This window comes from Myotis nattereri (assembly GCF_964212035.1).
Source record: "Myotis nattereri genome assembly, chromosome: 2".
Classification (NCBI taxonomy): Eukaryota; Metazoa; Chordata; class Mammalia; order Chiroptera; family Vespertilionidae; genus Myotis; species Myotis nattereri.
The window spans coordinates 202,261,851-202,287,727 of NC_138076.1; the positions used below are offsets into that span (position 1 = coordinate 202,261,851).

Consider the following 25,877-nt stretch of genomic DNA (forward strand, 5'->3'; position numbering starts at 1 on the left):
GCTCACCTGCCTGCCTTCCTGATTGCCCCTAAACGCTTCTGCCTGAGAGCTCGATCACCCCCTAACCACTCCCCTGCCAGCCTGATCGACACCTAACTGCTCCCCTGCCAGCCCAATTGCCCCCAACTTCCCTTCCCTGCATGCCTGGTCACCGCCAACTGCCCTCCCCTGCATGCCTGGTCACCCCCAACTGCCCTCCCCTGCAGTCCTGGCCCCCACAACTGCCCTCCCCTGCAGGCCTGATCACCCCTAACTGCTCTCCCCTGCAGGCCTGGTCACCCCCAACTGCCCTCCCCTGCTGGCCTGGTCACCCCCAACTGCCTTCCCCTGCAGGCCCAGTTGCCCCCAACTGCCCTCCCCTGCATGCCTGGTCACCCCCTCTGCCCTCCCCTGCCGGCCCGGTCCCCCCCAACTGCCTTCCCCTGCAGGCCTGGTCGCCCCTAACTGCCCTCCCCTGCTGGCCTGGTTGCCCACAACTGCCCTCCCCTGCCAGCCATCTTGTGGTGGCCATCTTGTGACCACATGGGGGCAGCCACCTTTGACCACATGGGGGCAGCCATCTTGTTCAAAGGCATGACAGTCAATTTGCATATTACCTATTTATTATATAGGATGATTGCAGTGATTTTTTTAATTCCTAAATCGTTCATAGCCTGTTGGACTGGACTCTAGGGTCCTATTATTTCAAGTCCTTGGCTGAAAACGCTTAGATTCATTCAGCAGAGGGGAGATCACCGCCCACAGACTATGCCTGTGCTCCCACGGCCCCACCCCAGAGAGTCGCTTTGAGAACCTGTGTTTGGTAGGCTCCCTGTCCGGTCACTGCTGCCTCAGAGTTGTCAGAAAACTGAATCACATTTTGATTCGGTCAATTAGCCATCCTGGCGGGCCCAAGATGCCTTTCCTTGAGAATCAGGTTCAATTCTCATGCCAGGTGTCGGCTTTTTGTTTTAAAGAGATCAACCCATGTTTGGAGAACCACGGTGGCTGTCACAGGCACGCAGAGTGCACGCAGACGGGACCCAACCAGGTGAGCTCCCGCCTACCAGAGGGGCTAGGGGTCTTTAAGACCCAAGACTGAGAGAAGGGGGCTGAGCAGAGACCTCAGCAGAAAACAAATACTTTAGGGGAAATTCTGAAAGCATTCAAAAGAGGCCATTCTTGGGGAAGGAGGAGAAATGGGAGGGGAGACAAAGGGTACTTAGAGAGAGGCTTTCCTAGAGTGGGGGGAGTCAGCTTCTCCATATACTGTGCGGTTCCAGAAGCATCTAGAACAGGGGTGGGCAAACTTTTTGACTCGAGGGCCACAATGGGTTCTTTAACTGGACCGGAGGGCCGGAACAAAAGCATGGATGGAGTGTTTGTGTGAACTAATATAAATTCAAAGTAAACATCATTACATAAAAGGGTACGGTCTTTTTTTTTTTTTAGTTTTATTCATTTCAAACGGGCCGGATCCAGCCCACGGGCCGTAGTTTGCCCACGGCTGATCTAGAAGGCTCCAACAACGTCTCCCTTTCTTTCAGCTTTCTGATTCCCAGAGTCCCACAGTTTTTCTTTGGCTTGAGGCTCTGGAATGTATGCACCGCAGCAAAAGCTAACATTTTTAGGTCATATGTCAGCCTTCTGTTCCCTAACACAGTGCTCAGGAACCCAAGCTCTGCCTCCCTCAGTCTCTGTCACATTAGGAACAGTCCAGTGGTCAGCAGGGGATTACATACATCAGAAACTGGATGATGAGGTCAGGTTCCCCGGGGAATGATCTACTGACCTTGTTGAGCCGTTTGAAGAACTCTGTGCCAGGTTTACACATGGGCGGATCAAGCAAGTGCCTAAAGCACCCCAAAATGAGAAAAATACTATTTATTTTGAAAGAATCATCTCTGTGTGTGTTTCTATGTATAGTCACTGGGAAAACCAGAACAGTCAATATTGGTCCACCTTATACATCTTTTTGGATTTGATAGAGCTCTTATTTCTATATATGGAATGGGGAAACCTATAACTTTTTGATGCTCTGGGCCTCTAAAGCCCCTCCTCTGACCTAGATGCAGGGTTGATCTCTGAAACAGGAGGGCTGGCTGGTAGGCGTCTTGGTAAAGGTTGGAGCCCATGTCAGGGCCTGTAATGAAGTTGAGGAGGAGGAGCAGTGAAAACCGACCCTTTGGTCCTGGCTGGCCGACCAATGAGTTCAAGTTCTAACAAGTAAACACCAGACCAGAGCCACCTCTCCTGTGTAGGAGGCTTTCATGTGAATTAGAAAAGCCATCCCTTGGGGGGGACCCACCAGGGACAGGTACCCCTTCTTCTGGACACACAGGTTGGTAAATAGAATGGAGCTGGGTTTCAGCCTCACTCACCCGTGTGCCCGGGAGCTCCTGAGCAAGGCACTTGGGATATAGGGGTGAACTAGACAGTCCCCAACTTCCCGTAGACAGTGTCCCCTCCCTCATCTTAAAGTGCCCAACTGACTTCATTGGTCACACAGTAGGAGTGACTGATTATTTCCCCGTGTGCAACTGATTTGACTGCAGAGCCATCCCCTGGCACCTCCTAGTGCTGGTGCCCGGATGGCCGAGCCCGGAGGGAGATGAGCAAGAACTGAGTATGAATGGGAGTGGGCGAGGGCTTAGCTTCCTTGCAACTGAGCCTCTACCCACCAGAGAGAGAAAAGAGCTGAGTGCCCAGAACAAGGGACCAAATAATATAACAAAGTTTTTTTAAAAAAAATAATGTCTCTTGGTAGCAAAGATAAGATGGGTAGGCGATCCCAGTGCTAGAGAGAAGTGTGTCAAAGGTGCTAAAATGGACGATGACAGTTATCATTATAGAACAAGTCTCACCAAGATAGAATCTTCTAACATTACCATTACCCATTGCCATTACCGCTATGGGGTCCCAGTGTGAGAGCCAGCAGAGTCCCTCTGAGAAATGGCCCATGTCCTTCTCCTCCTGTACAGGCCGTCTGCAACTGTTTGCCGAAATACACTGGGGATGGGAAGGTCTGCACGCTCATCAACACCTGCTTAACTGTGAGTCTAGCTCTGGGGCCCAGGCCCTCCAAGGTTAGGCGGGGGTGCCTCCTACCCCACTTCTAGGAGATGGGTGTTGGGGTGATCTCCTCTGAGCTGCTTTGGGCTTGAGGCTCTTTTCTCCCTCATGTTCCAGTGGTTTGTTGGGGAAACTCTGGTTTCAGCACAATGGACATTTGGTCAATGAGCATTCCCTAGACACCAGGCACCAGTTAGGCACTGGGAAGTCACTGTGAGTTCAGGCTCAGGCAGGTGGTGAACCACAGAATTTCAGAGAGAGGAAGGGAGAGGGAGAGGGAGACACAGAAACATCAATGATGAGAGAGAATCATGGACTGGCTGCCTCCTGCACACCCCATACTGAGGATTGAGCCTGCAACCTGGGCATGTGCCCTGACCGGGATTCAAACCATGACTCCTGGTTCATAGGTTCACACTCAACCACTGAGCCACACTGTCCAGGCAGGAGTCAGTTTTCTTAAGCAGCTCACTGAGCTGTGTCCGTGAGGCAGGAATCTGGGTGGTAGGTCACTCCTGGGCCGAAATATCATGTCCACAAATACTTTTGGAATGGGGATTGGGAGAGGAGATTTTGCAGCTGGCCTTGAAGACTGGTGACCGCTCTGGATTTGTTTCTCTGGAGCTTTCCATTTTCCCCTCTTGGGAACTCTGCTTAGTCACTCAGAGCCCTTCTTGGTGTTCCCATGGATGTCAGCTTTGGACTGCACTTTGCTTTGTCCATATCTTAGGTCTCTGCCCCATCCTCCTCAGTTTATAAGCTCTTTGCCAACAAGGACAATGTTTGGCATCATTTTATACCTACTTCCTTCTGGCTGGTGTCTGCTACCTTTGCTATGGTGGCATCAGAGTTTAACCTAAAGATGGGAGGAGTCAACCAAGATCAGGGCTTTTCTAGTTAAGCCCCAGGTGCCGAGAAATTCCCACTGGGCAATTGGGGGCTTATCAATATAGAGCTGGAGGCCTGCTCAGATGGACCTGGCGCTTTGGGATACAAGGCTGGGGAGGAAGGCAGTCCCTACAACTGTAGGGGATTGGAAGGCAAGGTCAGGAAAGGGGCAGATACTGCAAACCAGTCAGGGAGGAGGCAAAAAAATAAACTTCAATACAGAAGTGCTTTGTGAACACTGGCACAGCTGACAGACTTCCTGGTCTGACTCTGATCCCCCACCCCTTGGAAATTTTACCAGAGAAACGGCGGCTGTAGTGAATTCGCCATCTGCAACCACACGGGAGAAGAAGAGAGGACCTGTACTTGCAAGCCGAACTACATTGGGGACGGGTTCACCTGCCGCGGCAACATCCATCAGGTAACGCAAGGCATGTTCCGTGAAGCCAACTCTGCTTCCCTCCCTGCGCCGAGGTCCCGGTTGCTAAGGGACAGGCAGGAGTCGTGTAACGTGGGAAGCTCTCGAACCACGGGAATGACTGTCTTGACATTAATTGGCAGTGAAAACAAGGCGATCTGTCCATGGGAACTCATTTGACCTGGAATGTAGTGATTCAGGTGGACGGTTCTAGAGTCAGAAGCATCTGGGTTTGGACTCAGCTCTGCTGGCTGGTAATGTGACCTTGGGCAGATTACATCACCTCTCCATGCATTCATTTTCTTTTCTTTTCTTTTTTTTAAAAATATATTTTATTGATTTTTTTACAGAGAGGAAGGGAGAGAGATAGAGAGTTAGAAACATCGATGAGAGAGAAACATCGATCAGCTGCCTCCTGCACATCTCCTACTGGGGATATGCCCGCAACCCAGGTACATGCCCTTGACCGGAATCGAACCTGGGACCTTTCAGTCCGCAGGCCAACGCTCTATCCACTGAGCCAAACCAGTTTCGGCGCATTCATTTTCTAATGTGTAAAAGAAAATAATGGTACCGGCCGCATCAGGTTGTCGTATTAAATGAGATGATGTGTGCAACCGGCACGGAGAACAGTGACTCGGAGGCAGGAGCATGCTGCACAGGGTATGGAGATGAGGCCGTAGGACATTTGTAGATTTCTACCTTTATAATGTGAACATCTGTTATTTGATTTAAAGACAGGCTAGAGCCGTGGTCGGCAAATCACGGATCGCGGGCCACATGCGGCTCTTTGGCCCCTTGAGTGTGGCTCTTCCACAAAATACCACGTGCGGGCGAGCACGTACAGTGCAATTGAAACTTCGTGGCCCATGCGCAGAAGTCGGTATTTTGTGGAAGAGCCGGTATTTTGTGGACGAGCCACACTGAAGGGGCCAAAGGGCCGCATGTGCCTCGCAAGCCACGGTTTGCCGAGCCGCAGTTTGCCGACCACTGGGCTAGAGCATTCCGTCTGATCCAAAATTCATGTTAATTGAGAAACTTAATCTGCCATAAATCTAGAACTCATTTTTTAAAGATACTTGAGCTTTAACACACAAAAAGAGACCCCAGGGACATACACACAGAAGAAAGGCCATGTGAGGGCATAGTAAGAAGGCCACAGTGATCTGCAAGCCAAGGAAGGAGGCCTCAGAAGAAGCCAGACCTACTGACACCTTGATCTTGGACTTCCAGCCTCCAGAACTGTGAAAAAATAAATGTCTGTTGTTGAAAAAATAGTAATAAAAATATTTGAACTTTTAAAAAATACTCCTAAAGCTCAGATGTTTCTGGAAATGGCTGAATCAGGTGGAGACTCCAGAAAGGTCTTGGAACTCAACAGTGTGTCCACATAGTCATTCTGAACATCAGCTGTAGGTGGAGCTGGAAAAGGGCCCATGGTAGCACAGTCCCAGCTGAAAGGATGGTAGACGCTCTCGATCTTAGAGAAACTGTCCTGCAATAACCCTGTGTTGTTCTTGTGTACAGTTCACAGACACTAAGTGAACTGCCCTCTCTCTGTCTCCAGGAGCTTCCCAGGAACCCCAAAACTTCCCAGTATTTCTTCCAGCTGCTGGTAAGAGTGTGTGTGTGTGTGTGTGTGTGTGTATGGCTATAAGAGCTGAGTCTCAGGCCAGATACAGGATAAGCCGATAGCCTCTGGAGTGGGTGCAGGTAGAAGAAAGTCTGGAAACCTGGATTTCTGGAGGGGACTCTGTGTTGGTCATTTATGAACTTTTCATGCCTCAGGTGGGCAGCATGAAAGAGTGAAAAACTGTCACTCTGGCCCGTTCTACACATAAAAATGAGGTATATGAAAAAATTGCCATCATACTGTGGAGAAAAGAAGCATTGCTGGGGCAACTGGTTAACTCTTTGGGTGAACATATTATGGTAGATCTTTCTGCACATTATACATCTGAATAAGTTCTAGATATGTTAACCCTACCAGACCGCTGTACCGATTTTTCAGTAATTTCCACACAAAGGTGGAATATTGGTGCTAGATGAAAGGTAGATGAAAGGTAGACCTATTTTCTACAATGTCTCCAAGTTCCATCTTATTCTAACCACTTGTTTGCATGTAACTAACATTTTTCTGTATCATGTTGGTTTTTTCTCTTTAATGCTCAGGAGCCCAGGTATAGTGGACAGTTAGGTTCAGGGCCTCAGGTCTGGTAGGATTAATAATAAAAGATAAAAATCCAGAGAAATAAAATCATAAAATCTAGAAGAAAATACAACCATAGGATGTTAGTATTGGCAACAAGACCATTAGAACCGTTCATCCTATGACCTACATTTGTATTATGTCCCAAATATGTAAAACATTTACATGTGGAAGAGTCACTGGAAAAGAATACCTGAAAATAGCAGGGGATTCTGGGTAGCTATTTTCTTCTTTATACTATATTTTCAAATATTTAATACAATAAGCATATGTTATTTGGATAACCAGATAAAAATAAGCATTATTTCATTGACAAGGGAGCTGAATGAACTTGAATCTGAGACTGAATGAAGCACAGATCTCCCCATCAGTATCCACACACACCACCACCACCACCCCACCACCCCCCACCCGCCATCACCCCCTGCCCACCACCCCCATCTGCTCCCTCTGCCCTTGGAGCCCTGCCTGTAGTTACGTTCTGTACGCATGTCGCCCCCACCTTGCTTCCCACAGGAGCACTCTGTGCGAGACCTGGCTGGTCCAGGCCCCTTCACCGTTTTTGCACCTTTGTCGGCAGCCTTCGATGAGGAACTTCGGGTAAGCGTGGAGCTTAGGCAGATGGAAGAGGCCTGGGACTAGAACACAGTCTTTGGGTGTCACCCCAGAACCAACAATGGATACATTTGTGGGAGGGAGATTGAAGATCAGCTGGAGTTGACCAGTAATGGAAGGGGCTGCCTTTCAGCATTAGGACCCCTATCAGGGGAAGCATTCAAGGGGATTTGGAGTATTCACTGGCCAGAGACTGTCTAAAGGACATTCCTGAATACATTAGAAGGTTGGAAAAGATCAACAATTCTTAAATGATCCAAACTTCCCATCGGCCAAAAAATAAATAAATAAAAGGAATGTTGAATTAAAGGGATTTAAATAGGGTTGTTGTTTTTTTTTTGCAGGACTTATCAGAATGTTCTGATACTCACTAGGACTCTTCATGCTGGGTTGCCCATTAATATATTATAATGTAGCAAACATTTATTGAGTGTACCACTGTTTCCAGTGCCTTATGTAGATTAATTCATTTAGTCCTCATGACAACCCTGTGATGATGTGCTATTGTTATCCCCATTTTACAGTCCAGGGCACTGGGAGGAGTAACTTTCCCAAGGTCACCTGACTAGACAGTGGTGGTACAAGGACTCAAACATGTCCCAGAGTCTGTGTTATTAACCACCACACACATGGCCTCTCTGTGCATATATTTTAGACACCAGCAACGCAAGGACACAAAAAATAACTTCCAAAAAAAATGGACATCTGATAGATTTTTTTTAAAGCACCAGAGGAGTTATCATCATAAAACAGTGAGAACCATGTGGGCTTATATTACACCTACTTTATGGCTCATTTTGTTTGCATTTTGATTCACAAATAGAGAAGCATTGTGATCTCTCCCATCTTAAAGGTTTAAATCTGGCCCGGGCACCTCTCCGAGACGGGGAACAGATGCAGTGTTTCCCAGTACCTTCCTCAAGAAAACTCTTCTTTAAGTAGCATCTCACAGAACTTGGGGTCCTTGCCACGTGTTGTAAAATGCTGGACCAAAGGAACCCCGAGTTCCCTTCCACCCTGAGATCCCAAATGGAAGCAGGACAAGAATCAGGGCCACGTTCTCCCTCTTGCCTGCACAGTCTCTGACCTGAGCACACGCCAACCCTGACTCCCACTTCCCAGGGCCCAGGTGGGGAGAAAGATGTGGGGGAGCCCCTGGAGTACAGAACAGCGACAGGGAAAGTGGGGGCGAAGGCTCCTGGCTCTGACAGGAAAACCCTCTGACTTTCCATTACAGATTGAAGACTGGGCCATACAGGGCCTCATGCCCCAGGTTCTTCGGTATCATGTGGTCGCCTGCTACCAGCTGCTCCTAGAAAACCTGAAATTGACCCCAAATGTTACTTCTCTGCAAGGGGAGTCCATTGTCATCTCCGTCTCTCAGGTAAGAAAGGCCACCTCAGCAAGGTGCCCATTTTCCTTGAGCCTTCTTTCTTCTCCTCTTTCTTATGTTAATACCGGGAATAATAAAAATAATAACAACAACAACGAACTCATATCGTGATTTCTATATGCCAGCTACCAAGTGTTCCGTGTGTACGAACCCATAGAATCCTCAAAATAATCCCATAATACAGATGTTATTTTTCTCAATTTATAAATTAAGAAACTGAACTCAGAGAAGTTAAGTAACTTGTCCAAGGTCACACAGTAAGTAAATAGGAAAGCTGGAATTCCAACTCAGAGGCAAGGCAGATTCGGGTGGTCAACGGAACTGCTTTTGGGAGCATTACCCAGAAGCTGGAGAGGGATGAAAGCTTTTGATGGAAGCCACTTGACCATGTTGGGCCACTCCCCCCATCACACACACACACACACACACACACACACACACACACACCCCACACACACACACCACACACAAATGGTGGCTGTCAAATTCATTGCAAAAGGGGGGAAAGTGTGTGGTGGGCAGAGGGAAGGGTTGGTGATATAGAGAGCCCATGTGAACCAGATGTCAATTTTGATCCACTTGTTATTTCATATTTGAGAATCACAGTGAAATGACTGTTTGGGTTGATTATTTGCCATTCACTCCTTCAGATGAAAAATACATTCTTATCTCCGTTTCCTCTTTATAATCATAATAAAAAACGTGCTAAACTTGCATCTTCAGATTTTGCCCACAGATCTCCTTGAACATTCACTCGTATGACAATTTAACCCGGTGAGCATTCAGAAAGAAGCAATGTTTGTGTCTGTTTCTATTTGTGCTCCTTTCTTTTCTCTCTTTTGGTTGATTTCAGGACACGGTGAATATAAATAATAAAGCTAAGATCATATCCAGTGACATCATCAGCACCAATGGAGTCATCCACATCATAGACAAAGTGCTGTCTCCCAAAAACTTGCTTATCACCCCCCGAGATGCCGCTGGGAGGGTTCTGGTGGGTGAACTCGCTGTCATGCTCTCAGCACAGAAGCTCAGTGTGCTAATAATTTACTCTCTCCATTCTCATTGAGAGGCATCGTTTCGAGACATTTTAATTTTACTGCTTCAATCTCAAGCACCTATTAAAAACCTAGTAAATATTATTCTTAGTAAGAGGCAAATAAGTGAGTCTATTTTAAATAAATAAATGGATTTTATTAGTTTTCTTTAGTGTCCACAAGGGCAGGTGGTCTTGCATAGATACTGAAGGTGGAGAAATTACATAGATGGATGTTTGATTGATAGATAGATAGATAGTAGATAGATATCACTAAACTAGACCTGGAGTAAGACCCCTCAATTGACAGAAAAGATAATTTTAGCTTTTATTGTTATTTATTCATTTTGGCCAGCATTCTTCATTGCAGACAACAGGATCCACTATGCCTAACTTAAACAAAAAGGAGTTTCTTACGAAATTGACATCCCCAAATCTCTGGAAAGCCAGGGAGCCTAATGCAGATGCTGCACAGCTGGACACACCACAGCCCAGGATACCTGCAGAGGGAGGGCCCCTGACTTGCCCTGTAACAGCTCTGCCAGTGCCATCTGTCCCAGCCTCACCACCTAGGGCACAGGAGTCTGGCACCAGAGGCCTTCACCAGGTGTTTGTCAGAACAGCTGGTCTCCCTGGCAGCAGCCACTGCCACCTCCTGTTGTTTCTTTCCACCAATAAGTCTTGTATAAGCGCTTCTCCTCGGAGAACCCTATGTCACATGGGGCTCTAGCTGCAAGGCAGTCTGGGAAATGCAGTGCTTAGCCTTCTAGCCTCTGTAATGCAGGAAGTCAAGGGCAGACTGGAGCTGGGGTGGGTGCCATGAGCCAATCCACGGAACCTGCCGTATTATCTTACCCTCATTGCATCCTGTTGAGTTTTTGTTAAAGTGCTTTGTGAACTGCACGAGAAAAGGTATCATTCCCGTTCTAATCATCTTTGCAGCAAAATCTTACGACACTGGCAAGGAACCACGGCTACAGCAAATTCAGCAACTTAATACAGGTAAACACCCAGGACAAAAGTTACCCAGGGAGTAACCGGACCGAAGAGGTTTGGTTTTTGGAGGACGTGTGTGTGTGTGTGTGTGTGTGTGTGTGTGTGTGTGTGTGTGTGTGTGTTGTGGGGAGGTGGTTGCTGTTGGTTTGGTTTTCTGTCGTTTTGTTTGTTTGGCACACACCCAGCTGTCCTGGGATCTGTATGGGGAAGTCATAATTCTCCAGAGAACAGTCTTTCTCTGCCACTCCATCCCCAAACGCTGTATGGTTTGTTCATCTACACGGTGTACATGGGCCACGTTAGAAATTGGAGGGTATGAGGCTGAGCAAGGAAGGGAATGAGGGTGCACCAGCCCCTGACCCAGGTGCTTCACATCTGGAATGATCACCTGCTCTGTAGTGATGGAGAAGCTGAGGTGGAGTCGGGGCATCGATGCCCATGAGACAGGTAGAAATTGCATTTCAAACTATATCCTTCTGACTTCAGAGGCTGTTCCCACGAATTGAGTAGAAAAACTTCTTGTTCAAACAAATATTGCAGAGGTTCTAGAAGGCTCTCAAAACGACCTCTCCCCATTCATCTGGAAATTTATTCTTTTTTATCTATGTGATCTAGAAATCTTATAAATATACAGAAGTATATCAGTATTGGATAGGGTTCATTTTTTTTAAAATGTAATATGAGACAAGTGCTAAATGGGTTTTCCAGAAAATGAAATATTTGGGCAAGAGAAGCAAAAATAAATTTTTTAAAGATACTCACTAAAGTTTATTTTCCTATTAACACAAGCCCAGAGTTTGACTTCCTGTTTTGCTTTCTAAGAAAATGAGGGTCCAATAAAAGAAAAAGAAGAAGAAAAAAGAGAAAGAAAAAAAAATGAGGGTCCAAATGGCTGGAGTGTGGACCTCTAGTGTCTGGCTGGGCCACTGGGTGGGCAAGGAGGGAACCCCAGCTGCCTTTAGGCCGCACCGCTGGGTTTGGCTGAGCATGTGACTGGCCCTGTGTTTCAGGATGCTGGTTTGCTGAGCCTCATCACGGATCCCATCCACACCCCGGTCACTCTCTTCTGGCCCTCCGACCAAGCCCTCCAAGCCCTACCCCGGGAGCAGCAGAACTTCCTGTTCAACCAAAACAACCAGGACAAGCTGAAGGAGTATCTGAAGTTCCACGTGATCCGAGACGCCAAGGTATTTTGTTTTCACGCAGACATGAGTGCAGGGCAGCCCTGGGAGGGATGCGACCCAGGAATCGTGAGCAGCCCCTGCCCCACTGTGTCCTCTGACTGGTCATTAACTGGCCCCCTGCGGTTTAGCACACCTCATCCTGTTGCTCCAACCTACCTTCTATTTTCTAACTTTCACCGATACCCAGAGGCAGCCTTCCTGTCTTGTACAGCAGATCAGCTTTTTTGCCTCCATCATCCACGTGGTGAGATGGCTGCAGACGGCAGTCCCCAAGTCTCTCCAGATGACTCTTTCTCTCCTGATTCTAAAGTTTCTAGACAAAGGACTGGTTCATTCAGCTGTGATCAGTTCCTCATTCCTGAACCAGTTCACTGTGCTCAGGGAATGGAGATCTTGCTAAAACCCTTGACCAGGACCCATGTTCCTCTCCAGGAGTAAACCTGTCCAATCCAAACAAACCAAATGTCCAAACTGTGGTTAATTCATAGGATCTGTTTGTTTCCTGGGGCTGACATAACAAGTTACCACTGATGGGGGGTGGGGGGGAGGGCTTGAAACGACAGAAACGTATTTTCTCAGAGTTCTGGAGGCTGGAAGTCCGGAATCAAGTCCGGAATTTCCTCTTCCAAGCTCTAAGGAAGAACTTGGCCCATGCTTTTCTCCTGGCTTCTGGTGGTTGCTGGCATTCCTTGCACATCTTGGCATTCCTTGGCTTGTGGGCGCATCCTGCACATCTCTGCCTCTGTTGTCACAAAGCTGTCTCCTCCCTGAGTGTTTCTAGGTCTTCACACGGCATTCTCTCCTCTCTTCTTCTTATAAGGATTCCAGTCATATTGGCTTAGAGCCCCACTCTACTCCAGTATGACTTCATCTGAGCTAATTACATCGGCAAGGAACTTGTTTCTAAGTAAGGCCACATTCTAAAGTAATGGGGGTCAGGACTCTGACTTTGGGGAGGGGACAAAATTCAACCCATAACAGCGCCATTTCCCTAACCCACTCCTCCTGCCATTGGCTTCATACACCCACACGCATCTTCCATAAACTCCCACACATAGATGGGAGACGGGAGGGTGACTGAACCCAGTCCCACTGGCGGGACCTTCTCTACAGAAAGAACGTCCAGGCTCCTAGAGGGTCTGTAATGTATTCGTCCTTTTGATTATACCTACTATCACTTTAAAGCTGGAATTACTAGAACTCTTGAAAAAACTTGCGTCCGAATTTGGCTTGTTGGCAAAGCTCCTTTGGCCCCTTCCTCGGCCCAAATTTGGGGCATTCATGTGGCATCCTGGCTGCTACAGGTTCTGTCGGTGGATCTGCCCAGATCGGCTGCCTGGAAGACCCTGCAAGGCTCCGAGCTGAGTGTGCGGTGCGGCGATGACAGTGACATTGTGAGTACCCTTGCACAGGTGGGGGTTGGCAGCGCATTAGCAGCATTCCCCAACCACCGCCCTTTCAAAGAGACGTTCATACTTTCCTGTCATTGACAGCAAGCTCTCCTCGCCGCCTTGAGGGGTATCTCCCCGAGAGCAAATAAGCGGGTATGAAGAACCTGATCAATCCTGGCCCACCTAAGCCCTGGGAGCAGGTGGCAGGGAGCCCCCTTCCTCTTACATGTGTGGAGCAGCTTTTAAGTTAGTTAGTTAGTTAGTTAGTTAGTTAGTTAGTTAGTTAGTTGTGGAGGATTTATTTTCCAGTGTGAGACACTATCCTGGAGCAGGAAAGCATGTTGTCATTCCTTTCCCTGCTTCCTAGCCCCTAGGTGACCTCATCTCTAGGCCTCTCTTAGTGATCAGAACCAGCTCTGGACTATAGCTTCTTTAATGATCCAACAGAGAGAAAGTTTGCCATTTTCACCTTCCCTGGCTAGTTCCTGAACAAACTTACCTTCCTGTAACTCCATATAATGAATGGATATGATAGGAATGGATATGATATCACCTGTACATAAAGGTAAACCCAAAGTGACAGTGACTTAAATATACAAGGGTTTCTCTCTCTTATAAAGGAAATCGGAAGGTGGCTCCTCCAGAGGTAGTATGATGGCTCCGTGAGGGAGCCCCTCCTGTCTTTCTGCTCTTCAGCACATGCGTCCAGCCTTAAAGTGACCTCAAGGTCCAACATGGCTGCTGGAGCTCCAGCACCACGTCCACTTTCCAGGCAGTAGGAAGGACAAATGGCAAAGGGGTGCAACTCCCAGATGAGTAGATTCCATTTAGGAGTCTTCTGAGAAGTCCCATACAACTTTCTGTTTACAAGGGATGTTCAACCAGAATCCCTTTGGTATTTGGATTGGAATTGCATTGACTTTATAACTGAATATGGGGAATGTGAGCACCTTTACAATCCAACGTCCAGAAAGTTACACTCGAGATGAGCTGTACTATCTCCATAGACCAAACTGGACACCCATCAAAGAAATATAATAAGAATGCCCACTGCTCATTCTCTGTGCTGATACAGCTTTCAGAGAATTTGGTAATGTATTATTTAGTCTGATCTCTATAACAACCCTATGCAATGAAATCATTAACCCTACTTACCTGGTGAGGAAAATTAAGCCTCAAAGAAGTCCGCTGACAGGTAGAAGTGGAGGGATTTAATCACAGTTTTCCAGTGTTCTTCCCACTGAATCACATTGTGTCCATCTCATCATAAATACTGAAATTTCTTTTTTTCTTTTCATAGAATTTTCTAAAAATATTTTGCTTCTTTCCCTGCGGGGGACGGGGAATGGGATGTATCTATCAACTTTGCTGGGTGGACCTTAGCAAAGCAAAGTGCTAGGATTGCCCTGGCCTGTTTGGCTACGTGGATAGAGCGTCAGCCTGCAGATCAAAGGGTCCCGAGTTCGATTCCAGTCAAGGGCACGTACCTTGGTTGCAGGCTCCTCCCTGGCCCAGGCCCTGGTCAGGGCTCATGCAGGAGGCAACCAATCAATGTGTTTCTTTCACATGGATGTTTCTCTCTGTCTTTCCCTCTCTCATCCACTCTCCCTAAAAATATCAATGGAAAAATATCCTCGGGTAAGTACTAACAAAAAAAGGAAAAGAAAAGAAAAGTGCTAGGATTGTTGTAGCATAAAACAAAACGTATCTAGAGCACAAATTACCCAATGCCTAATACATGTGAAAACAGAAGTGGTTGTTATCACTGTAAAGGAAAAGCCATCCCTTGTATGTCCTAGGAAGACAGTTGTGTCAGGCACTTTGCTGGGTGCTGGCACTAAGTAAGGGATCTGGGTTACTGCACATGACGTGGCCGTGTCAACAAAGTTTATCCTGAACGTCAGCCAGGCCGCCCTGCGCCATCCTGCTACCCCTGCCGCCACTGTTCTGCTTTGGCAGAGATGGTGTTGCAGAGTGGCCAGCAGTGTGGGCTCCAAGGCTGGCTGGCAGCCTGCTGTGAATGCTGGCACCACCACTGACTGGCTGAGTGACCTTGGGCAAGCTGTTTAACCGCTCGCTGCCTCAGTTTCCCCAGCTGTAAATGGGAACACTAGCAATAATAGCTACACCCTAGAGTTGTGAGGAATAAAAAAAAAAACTGGCACAGGTAAAGCACGTAGAACATCACTTGGCACTTAATACATGCTAAGTGTTTATATGTACCTCAGTTCTTTCTGAGTCTTGCAAGTGCTGGCTGCATTATATGGCCTAGGAAGTCTAAGAAGGATTGCCTCTCTCTCTCTCTCTCTCTCTCTCTCTCTCTCTCTCTCTCTCTCTCTCAGGGTGAACTCTTCCTGAACAGCCCAACGTGCAAGATTATACAACGGGAGCTCTTATTTGACCTGGGTGTGGCCTACGGCATTGACTGTCTACTCATTGACCCCACTCTGGGGGGCCGCTGTGACGTCTTTACTACCTTCAATGTCTCGGTCAGTCCTAAAAACACTACTCTTATTGCGGTAAGAGAACCTTGAGCCAAAGAATGGTCTCATGACCCTACATGGGCTCAGATGTCAAACTACTGAGGGCTGTTCTCTTCAGATTCGCAAAGAACAAGCATCTACCTACGCCTGCACAGGCCTTGCACATGTTCAGTTATCCACCTGCCCATCTGTCTGTTCATTCCCTCACCATCAGGGAAATGGTTGTTGGGACCAATCGTGTGCCCTGCCACTCATTTTCAAACCCACCCATCCATTCAGTCGTTCCCTCATTCATTCAACAAGCATGTTTGAGCTTCTGCTATTTTAAACCATATGACATTGCCATACCTGACAGGCTGTGACTACAAACATGGCAATTTCACATGGTTCAATCTAATATTTTATGCTACCTGCACCTCCACTCATTTGTTCTTTATTAAGAACATGGGTTAAGCTTCCATCCTAGGCCCTTCACTGTATGAGGCATTTTCCTACTTCCCACTTAACCATCTACCCACTACCACTCACTGAGTTTGGTTCGATACTCATCTTATCCCTACTATAATCCAATAATAGAAGTAGTTATCATCAATTCTATGATATAGACTTGGAAACTGAGTCTTAAAGAGGTGAAGTGACTTACATGGAAAAGTCTGTCACCATTTGATTTGGGGATCTGGCAACCTGGAGGCATTTGATAAATATCCCAAATTATTAGAATACCTATCAGCCAAAGTAGGAGATGAAAATCCAGTTATCCTTTCTGCTACAGAGGTGGTGGCCTTCTTAATTTCCAAAGTATATTCACACACATTTTTTCAGCTAATCATTTTTTCCTCACCAACCCCCTGAAATACAAGAATTATTATGCCTACCTTATAGATCAGAAAACTAAGCACCAAAAAAGGTGACTGGCCGAAATATCCCAGCTGATTTGTAATGTTATTGACACCTGCATCCACGTTTCCCACTAGTATACCATATGCCTGCATGATGCTACGCTGGTCCACCTCTGTGGAACAGGGAACTGTTCGTCGCTGAGAACTCAACCAAGGAGCTGAGGTCCAAGACAGACCTTCAGAATTCTCTGTGGCAAAGCTGACCTGTGTTTGCTGTTATATTCTTGATCATAGTCAGAATTGTAATCAAGATTCAGTTCTTAGTCAACTCATCAAAACATTCACTAGGGGCATTTCCTTGTGCTTCCTAATATTCTTGATTTTTAAGTGTTTCTTTTCTTGACTACTAGGGGGATTGTGGGAGCTGTACCTTCACTCCCAGCTGCCCGAGGTGGGCGAAACCAACGGTAAGGATGAATGCAACAATAACATTCAGAGAGCAATAGGTTTGTTTCATTATCAGACCCTAATCTGCTGGTTAGTGTAAGTAAGCGTGCATGTCTGTGCATCAGTGGGTGTGTTATATAACTGTAATTTACGCCATTATTTCAACAGCCAGGCCAATTGGGCGAAAAACCAACATTTTTAACCAAGGCAATCTGTAACTCACTGCCCAGCTTCTAGGAACTGTCTAGAAAAGTCATGGGAGTGTAGACCTAGATCATTATAATGATAAAAAATAATAGCTGGATTTTATTGGCTATTGTTCATGTCCCTGGAGCTACACTGGGTTCTTAGACATTATCCCTATTCCTCATTATAACACTCATAAGAAGCTATTATTACCTCCGCTGGTGAAAAATGTGAGTGGCAGAAAGGGTAAGCAATCAAACATGATCACACAACTAGTAAGGAACAAAGAAAGTCATGTAAAAGTAGTGGTTAAGTCAATGAAATTTGGAGTTCCTAGATAGGGGTCAAATTCCAGTGGGCAATCCTTGGCAAATCACATAGTCTATGCATTTTTTGACTCTGTAAAAAGGAGCTAATAACTATTCAGTGTGTGGCTGTTAGGGTGTAAGTTTTAAAATGCAGGTTACAGAGCCTACGCATAGTAAGCGTTCATTAAATATTAGTTTTATTACTTATTCCAAAGCCAAGTTCTTTCTATTCTACTAGGAAACCCTCTTAACAAAGACATCCCTGCAAAATGGAAATGTAACTCAGACCCTTCCTTCCGATGATTTGGGGCCTTGCCCTGATAGAAAGCTACCTCTTCCCCACCTTTCACCGGGCACCCTTTGCAAACAAAGCTGGAGAGAGATCTTTCTAACACTGGGCTCTCCCCCATTCATTTGCCTATCTATGCCCCCAAGAAAAGAATTCCCTGTAAAGGCCATTGAGTCCCATTTTCGACTTGGGCGGTACCCGGCTCCCCCACTGGGAGCGGGCTAGAGCCTAAAGGCCAAGCCGGGCAGCAGACAGCAGAGGGCTGTTCACTCTCTTCCTTCAGGGCGTGAAGCAGAAGTGTCTGTACAACCTGTCCTTCAAGAGGAACCTGGAGGGCTGCCGGCAACAGTGCGCCGTGGTGATCCCATTGCCCACGTGCTGCAAGGGCTACGTCGGGATAGACTGCCGGGGTGAGGGCACCTCGGATGGCCGTGAGGTTCCGAAAGGATTGCACAATTGCTGTGCTGCATTTGAAAGCACTGAGATTATAAAGGGCATGTCTTGGGGGAGGGAGTCCATCCTCCTCATGACTCTACTAAGAAAAGATCCCAACGCAATCGTGCTGCAGAGCTGTATAGCTTTCCTTCTGCCGGGGTCCAACCCCAGTGGGTCCAGGGGTCCCCAAAGGTGTGGACGGAGTCGGCGAAGAAGGAATGACATGGAGACAGCGTTCAGTTGATCAGCAGCCTAGCCAGGATCTCCAGCCAGGATCTCCAGCCAAGTTCTGGTCTGGATCTCCAGCGAAGTTCTGTTTAGGATCTCCAGCCAGGTTCTGTGTCCATGGTCTCTTGCTAGGTTCTCCAGCCAGGTTCTCCAGGTTCTCCAGCCAGGTTCTGTAGCCATGTTCCCTCGCTAGGTTCTCCAGCCAGGTTCTGCCCAGGTTCTCCAGCCAGGTTCAGTCACCAGGTTCTAGTCAGGTTCTCTTGCCAATTTCTGTAGTCAGGTTCAGTCCAGGATCTTTTGCCATGTTCTCTCCCTAGGTTCTGTCTCTAGGTTCTGAGGCCAGTTTCTGTCCAGGATCTTTTGCCATGTTCTCTCCAGCGAAGTTCTTCTGTCTCTAGAGAACGTTCTGTGTAGGTTCTGTGCCAATTTCTGTCTCCCTTCTTTCTGTCTTGTTACATCTGTATTTATACCAGTTGATTCCAATCCTATCAATCTCTATTTCAAAAGTTAGGGCGTTTCTTATCTCCATTCCAGGGAGTAAAGATTATGTAGCTTAAGCATGATTGTTCGTAGTTAAAGTGATTAATTACCCACCTGGCACTTAGTTAAGAGGTTTTATTCCCTCCCTAACTTCAGGGGAAAATCCCTACCTGGGGAAACAACCTTTCTCAGAGACCTTGGTTAAAACACATAGTGCCTAGAAGGTGAGCAAACATATTAAGAACAGTATGACATATATGCCAGGTCCTTTGAAACAGCAAGGATGGACCGGCTCCCGGCATCCTTCGACTTCTTCTCTTGTCACATTTTGGTTCTGACAGAGCTGAGAGTCTAGTGCATGGATTGTGATTGTGTATCGTGCATTTTTGCTTACTAGTGTGGCATAAGGCATTTCCCATGGCGCTAGACATACCATGTTTCACTTTTTACTCTAGTCCGTGATCCTGACAAGTGCCTGAGTTTAAATGCACCTAATAGAATTCTACCCTGGCAGGGTGCTAGGCTAACATGACATGTTTAGGCCATTCTTTAGTGAAAACCCCCCTGTTACTGGATATACAGCATCATCCTCCCTTTCCTCACCAGGAAAGGGCTCCTTGTCAAAGGGCATTTGGGCCCATCCTGAAACCCCTGAGTCTAGATACAATAATACAGCAGCATAGCAAACGCAAGGCACTTCCTATCGGCCACACATGGGTGCTACTTCCCATGTACATCTTCATATTTAAACCTCAAAACCCCTAAGAAGTAGGTAGCACTGCCATCCCAATTTTACAGGTGAGAACATGGAGGCACAGAGAGAATGAGAAGCAAGTCCAAGGTCCATTTATTCCAGTTCAGTTGAGAGAATTCTGGGCTGGGAGTCCACGCATTCACCCAGCCTCCACTCTCCATCACTGAAGTGTGGACCGTTCCATTTGCTCAGTGCTTTATAGTTTTAAAATGTTCTAAGTTATAGTGCCTCGTTGGATCTTCATGTCACAGTGTGGTAGGGCATATCATCATCATCTCATCATCATCTAGAGCTAAGAGATCTGAACCTCAGAGCATGGTCATTATTCAGCCCAGATCTATTCATGCCCAAATACAGTACACAGTTCCGGGTATTACCCTGCCATGGTAGAACCCCATCAGATACATTTAAGTTCAGCGGTTTGCCCTACACATTGAGACATCGTGTGGGTATGTCCCCAGGGCCACAGTCCCTCTGGGCTAATAGAGCTCAGACCCCACAGCTGCGGACGGGTTAGCAGCGCATTTACAAATGCTGGGGAGGCTGTCGAGTCCCTGTAATTTTGTCTCTTCCAGCCTGCCCCGGAGGACCAGATACCCCGTGTAATAACCGGGGTGTCTGCCATGACCACTACTCGTACACAGGAGAGTGTAAATGCAACACTGGCTTCAACGGGACGGCGTGCGAGCTGTGCTGGCCAGGGAGATTCGGGCCTGACTGTCAGCGTAGGTGGCACCCCCGCCCCTGCTCAGCCTCTTGTTCAGCTGAGTGCTCCCTGCCCTGATCCACACCAGTCTCCTGCCCTGGAAGCATGCGTCTTCCCCTCTCCCACCCCCCACCCTCATCTGCTTCCCCTTACATCAGTGGTTCTCAACCTTCCTCATGCCATGACCCTTTAATACAGTTCCTCATGTTGTGGTGACCCCCAACCATAAAATTATTTTCGTTGCTACTTCATAACTGTAATGTTGCTACTGTTATGAATCGTCATGTAAATATCTGATATGCAGGATGTATTTAGGCGACCCCTGTGAAAGGGTCGTTCGACCCCCAAAGGGGTCGCGACCCACAGGTTGAGAACCGCTGCCTTACATGCTCTTCCCCCTTGGATGTGTGCACATTTCCATCCACTGAAAGAGCTGCATCTCTGAAAGTGAGCTCACATCCCCTGCAGCCACCAAGACAAGCTGTGGCTGAGCAACATTCATTCATTCAGTTATTCAACCAACATGTATTATTCAGTCCTTACGAATACTGATAGCTAGTAGTTTATGGAGTGCCTACTATGTGCCAGGCAGATATGTTTTACCATTTAAACCTCACAGCAACACTTTGAGGCAGGTACTGTTGTTATTCCCACGTAGCAGAAGAGGAAACTGAGGCACTCAGAGGCTTAACAGCCAGGAATTGTTCTAAGTTGTAAGGACACAGTGGTGTAGGAGGGGGCAAAGCCCCAACTCTCAAAGGGTGTGTGTTCAAAGGGAGAAAACAGATAAAAACTGCAGAAACAATAGTTATAAAGGTATAAATATAAATAAGCAGGGAAGGGGAATGGTGAAAGAGAGTGAGCAAGTGCGAGATGAGCAGGAGCAGGTTTGCCATGAAGCAAGTGGCAAAGAGGCCCGAGTGGCTGAGCAGAGTGAGCACAGAAGAAGAAAGGAAAACATGAAATCTGCAGGTCGCCAGGGGTCAGGTCACATGGAGGCATCTCAGCCTGAGAAAGAGCTATGGCATCTGCTCTGGGTGTGATGGTGGCCAGTGGAAGGTTATAAAGGGAGGAGCGTCAGGAGCAGATTAGAAAGGATGGCTCAGCTGCCCTGTGGAGCAGACACTGCCAGAGAGAAGCACAGAAGCAGGTTCACCTTTAGGGAAGCTAATGCCACAACCTAGGTGAGAGCTGGTATTGTCTGGGGCTGTGGTGGTGCTGGGGGTGGCGAGAAGTGGAAGAATTGGTACATATCTTGAAGATTTTACTGTTAAATAGATTTCCCTGTTAGGGGGCCCCAGATAAGGTTCTCTCCCTCTTCTGTTCTGTTTTCTGGTATAACCTCATTGCCCAGCCATGTCTGCCCCATGATAGCCACTGAACCAGTTGTTTTTTGAATGTCTGGGTGGATGAGTGAATGAGTGAGTGACTATGGCACAAGCAGGCTGCCTCCCACACCAACAATGCAGCCAACAGGTGGTGAGTGAGCTGGTTGATTGGATTTCAATCCCTGATCACTGATCACTGATTACAATTTGCTTCACAGCCTGTGGCTGCTCGGACCACGGACAGTGTGATGAGGGGATCACGGGCTCCGGACAGTGCCTCTGTGAAGCTGGGTGGACCGGCCGCTTCTGTGACACGCAGGCAGGTCTGTCATGAGTATGAGCAGCCGCTGGCAGCACCAGGGGCCAGGAACCCTGCCCTGAGCGTCCAAGTCACGTTGGGTCTGAGCACCACCTGCAAAAAAAAAAAAAAAAAAAGCAGCACAACAGGTGCTCCGTTCGCCACGTGAAAAGCTGACTTGGATGTGTGGCCCCAGGCCTCAGGAGGTGTGGCGACTTGAAAGAAACGTAGATGAAAATATTTCATGCAAACCCATGAAACTAGCATGCAGTCCTGTGCAGTCACAGAGGACCCACCTCAGGCAAAGAACACAGGCTCGGGCAGGGACGGGCCCCGGGATCGTGGTCCTGGGCCCCGAGGCTGAGTGCTTTCATAGGAAATACAGTCAGGAATCCCGGATCTGATTCCAGATTCTGCTACTTCCCAGACCAATGGCCCGCTCTGAGCCTTGATGCGCTCATCCTTTGAAAAGAAGTGTGTGTTACACATTTTGCGGGGGGAGAGGGCTGTTGTGAGGGCTGGAGATCATGGTTTTGTAGGACCCGGTATATGTGGGCTCTTAAAAACAGTAGCTGCCATTATCATTGTCATCATTATCAAGTCATCATTATCTTGATCCTTACTGAGCAGTTTTCTGAGCCTCCTTGTGCCCAGAGCCCTATTGCTGGCAGAAGGTCTGAGATATAAAGGTTAAATTATCTCACGTGAATCACTGCCATTTCATCCCTCTGATTAACACTGCAGAGATAATGTTTTCATATAAAGGAGTAATTCCAGAATCTCGGGATCTCCAGGCTAGAAGGGACCTTAGCAAATCACCCCATTCCTCGGCTATGAGGGGACACTTGTGAAACACAGTGGCAAGCCAGAGGGGAGTCTTGGGGAGACAGCTTAAGTGGGCCTCACCTCTTCTCACCATGACACAGGATGAACGGTGACCTTCTTCTTTGCAGCTTTGCCCGCAGTGTGCACACCTCCTTGTTCTGCTCACGCTACCTGTAAGGAGAACAACACGTGTGAGTGTAACCTGAATTATGAAGGTGACGGAATAACGTGCACAGGTGGGTCCCATTTGTGCATGTGGGAAGCAGTCATAGTGTCCGGGCTCCATCCTGGCCCTTCTACCTCCTACCTGGGCCACTTGGCAATACCTACCCCCTCTCTGACTCAATTTCTTTAATGGGTTTGCTTACACCTGACCTGCCCACCCCCCCAGGTCATGGTTTGAAATTGCTTTGCAAACTGTGTTGTGGTTTATTTTATAGTGCTTTTCTAACTCTATGAGTATTCCAGTCTTCAAAAAATTCAGAAGATACACTACAGTATTTAAAAAAATGGTTAAAACTACACATACTCTCACTATTTAGTAAGAACCACTCTGAACATTGCAATGTCTGTATCTAGTAGTGAGGATATGGGTTCAGCCACACAGAGACCCAAAGGAACAGTGGCCTAAATATGGCTGACGTTTAGGTGTTTATTTTTATCTCGTAGGACAGTTTGGATGGAGGCATCCAGGGCTAACATGAGGTGTCACTCTGAAAGGTCGTCTGGGAACCCACACTCCTTCTATCTTGTTGCTCTGCCATCACTCAGTTGCCTGATCTGAGATAGCCACCACCGTAAACACATCCCAGGCAGCAGGAGGAAGAGGGAGAGGAAGGAGATTTAAGGGCACACTTAGTAGTTGCTAAAATCCTGTCTGCTCCTATCCCATTGGTTGGACCCTCATTATCTATCACATGTAGCAGCAAAGAATCCTGGGAAATGCAGTCTTTCATTGGGCAACCATGAGCCCAGCTAAAAATCTATAGATAAAGGAGACAATAGGTACTAGGGGAAGCAAACAGTCGTGGACACAGATACTTTCTTTTTTCATGAATAATTATTCACAGAGATATAGACTTTCCTTACAAAAATGAGATCTCACTGTGCCTGCTGTTTTGTAATCTGCCCCAAGGCAGTCCAGAAATGGCTCAGCACTCAACAATGGCAGCAGAGTCCCAGGTCTGTCTTTCTACCCCACCATCCTTAGGGGGAGGCCTTTCGTCCTAATGTCCATTCTCTCGGGGTCTCAAGTGGCTGCAACAACTCTAGGCCAAAAAGCAGGTGAAAGAAATCAGATGGCTTTCCAGCTACTCCTGAGGCTAGAGCTCATCTATGACTGTGTTGGAGGGGATTGTGAAAATAAAGGTGCTAAGAGGCAGCACAACAGTGGGGACCGCACAGGCTTCGGAGTCAAACCAACCTGGGTTTACATCCCAGCCCCGCCACGTTCTCGCTCTTTGGCCCTCACCAGATCAGTGAAGCTCTCTGAGTTTCAGTTTGCTCATCTGTAGGATGGGGTCTATCTCACACGTCCTCCGTCGTGGGCTAACTCTACACACACATATACACGCATGACTGTTCTAACATTAAACACCCAAACTCACACACAAAAGTGCTACCCACGTGGAGGCTAGCAGTATGTGACAAGGGGCAGAGGTGGGCTGATGTCGTCAGGCCTGATCTATGAGAGGACTAGCCGCAGGATAGTAGGGTTTGCAAAGGCTGACACAGAGGCCACAGGGCCCGGGGAGAGAGGGCGCCAGCATGTTGGGGCCACTGGCCCTGAGGTGACGCACAGCCCAGTCTGAAGCCCGTTGCACAGACAGCGGCTCACGAGCCCTCTCTCCGGGCTCTTGCAGTGGCGGACTTCTGCAGGCAGAACAATGGGGGCTGTGCGAAGGTCGCCAAGTGCTCCCAGAAGGGCACCAAGGTCTCCTGCGGCTGCCCGAAGGGCTACAAGGGGGACGGTCGCAGCTGCTTGGAGGTAGACCCCTGTGCGGATGGCCTCAACGGGGGGTGTCATGAGCATGCCACCTGCAGGATGACCGGCCCGGTGAGTCTGTCTCCCCGAGATCAGCTTCTGGGGCCTCACTCGGCCTCTTCTCCCCTCTGCTTCCCGTTCGGCCTCTTCCTACGCTTTCTTCCCACCTCGGTCTACTTCTCCTGAAGTCGGCGAGCCAAGGGCAAGGTGGCTTCCTAAGCCAGAAACGGACCTTCGTGGAAAAACTGGCGAACTCCACAGAGTCTATTGTTTGGTTCATAGTAACGGACCAGCACTGATTTCTTAGCTTTGACCCGTGTACCATGGTGATGTAAGATGTTAACATTAGGGGAGGCTGGTGGAGGGCAGATGGGACGAACTCTCTCTGCTATCTTTGCAACTTTCCTGTACATCTAAAATTATCCAAACTCAAACATTTATTAAAACAGAAAGAGATGGTAAGAGGTGGCAGGAAAGTGTAGGTTTGGGCACTCCCTCAAGCCTTTTAATTAATTAATTAATTTTTATTTTTATTTTTATTTTTTTTTTAAAAAAAAGGCACAACAGGCCACCTTCTGTTTTTTTGTTTTTTTCTCTTTTATTAAATATATTTTTATTGATTTCAGAGAGGAAGGGAGAGGGAGAGAGAGATAGAAATACCAATAATGAAAGAGAATCACTGATTGGCTGCCTCCTACACACCCCCTATCAGGGATCGAGCCCACAATCCAGGCATGTGCCCTTGACCGGAATCAAACCTGGGACCCTTTGGTCCAAAGGCCGATGCTCTATCCACTGAGCCAAACCGGGTAGGCCCTCAAGTCTTTTTAGAATGGAACCAGCACCTGGAGCCCTATTTATCTGGTGGGAAGAGAAGATGGTGGGGGATAATGTCCACAGTGGTTATAAGGTGAACTCAGAGTTAGACAGCCTTTGAGTCTCAGCTCCCGGACTTACACGCTGTCTGGCCTGGGGCTGGCTACGTAACCTCTCTGAGCCTTTGTTTCCTCATTTGCAAGGTGGGCCTCATAATAATGCAGATCCCATAGGATTGCTGTGGGATCAAATGAGATCATTCACTGATTCAACAAATGGTCATCAAGCAC

The 25,877-nt window shown here is 47.6% G+C and overlaps 1 protein-coding gene across 1 annotated transcript in view; it reads left to right on the plus strand.

The window, feature by feature from the left end:
* The window catches only part of STAB2 (stabilin 2), a 124,371-nt gene that overhangs the window by 79,720 nt on the left and 18,774 nt on the right, over positions 1-25,877 (plus strand). The window contains exons 43-59 of the mRNA XM_081085113.1: positions 957-1,030; positions 2,961-3,032; positions 4,241-4,360; positions 5,925-5,972; positions 7,083-7,166; positions 8,419-8,565; positions 9,428-9,568; positions 10,553-10,612; positions 11,617-11,793; positions 13,095-13,184; positions 15,524-15,670; positions 16,914-16,970; positions 18,017-18,143; positions 20,206-20,355; positions 21,883-21,987; positions 22,916-23,023; positions 24,650-24,843. Of these exons, the coding sequence (XP_080941239.1) occupies positions 957-1,030; positions 2,961-3,032; positions 4,241-4,360; positions 5,925-5,972; positions 7,083-7,166; positions 8,419-8,565; positions 9,428-9,568; positions 10,553-10,612; positions 11,617-11,793; positions 13,095-13,184; positions 15,524-15,670; positions 16,914-16,970; positions 18,017-18,143; positions 20,206-20,355; positions 21,883-21,987; positions 22,916-23,023; positions 24,650-24,843 (1,901 nt within the window). The remainder of the gene's footprint in view (positions 1-956; positions 1,031-2,960; positions 3,033-4,240; positions 4,361-5,924; positions 5,973-7,082; positions 7,167-8,418; positions 8,566-9,427; positions 9,569-10,552; positions 10,613-11,616; positions 11,794-13,094; positions 13,185-15,523; positions 15,671-16,913; positions 16,971-18,016; positions 18,144-20,205; positions 20,356-21,882; positions 21,988-22,915; positions 23,024-24,649; positions 24,844-25,877) is intronic.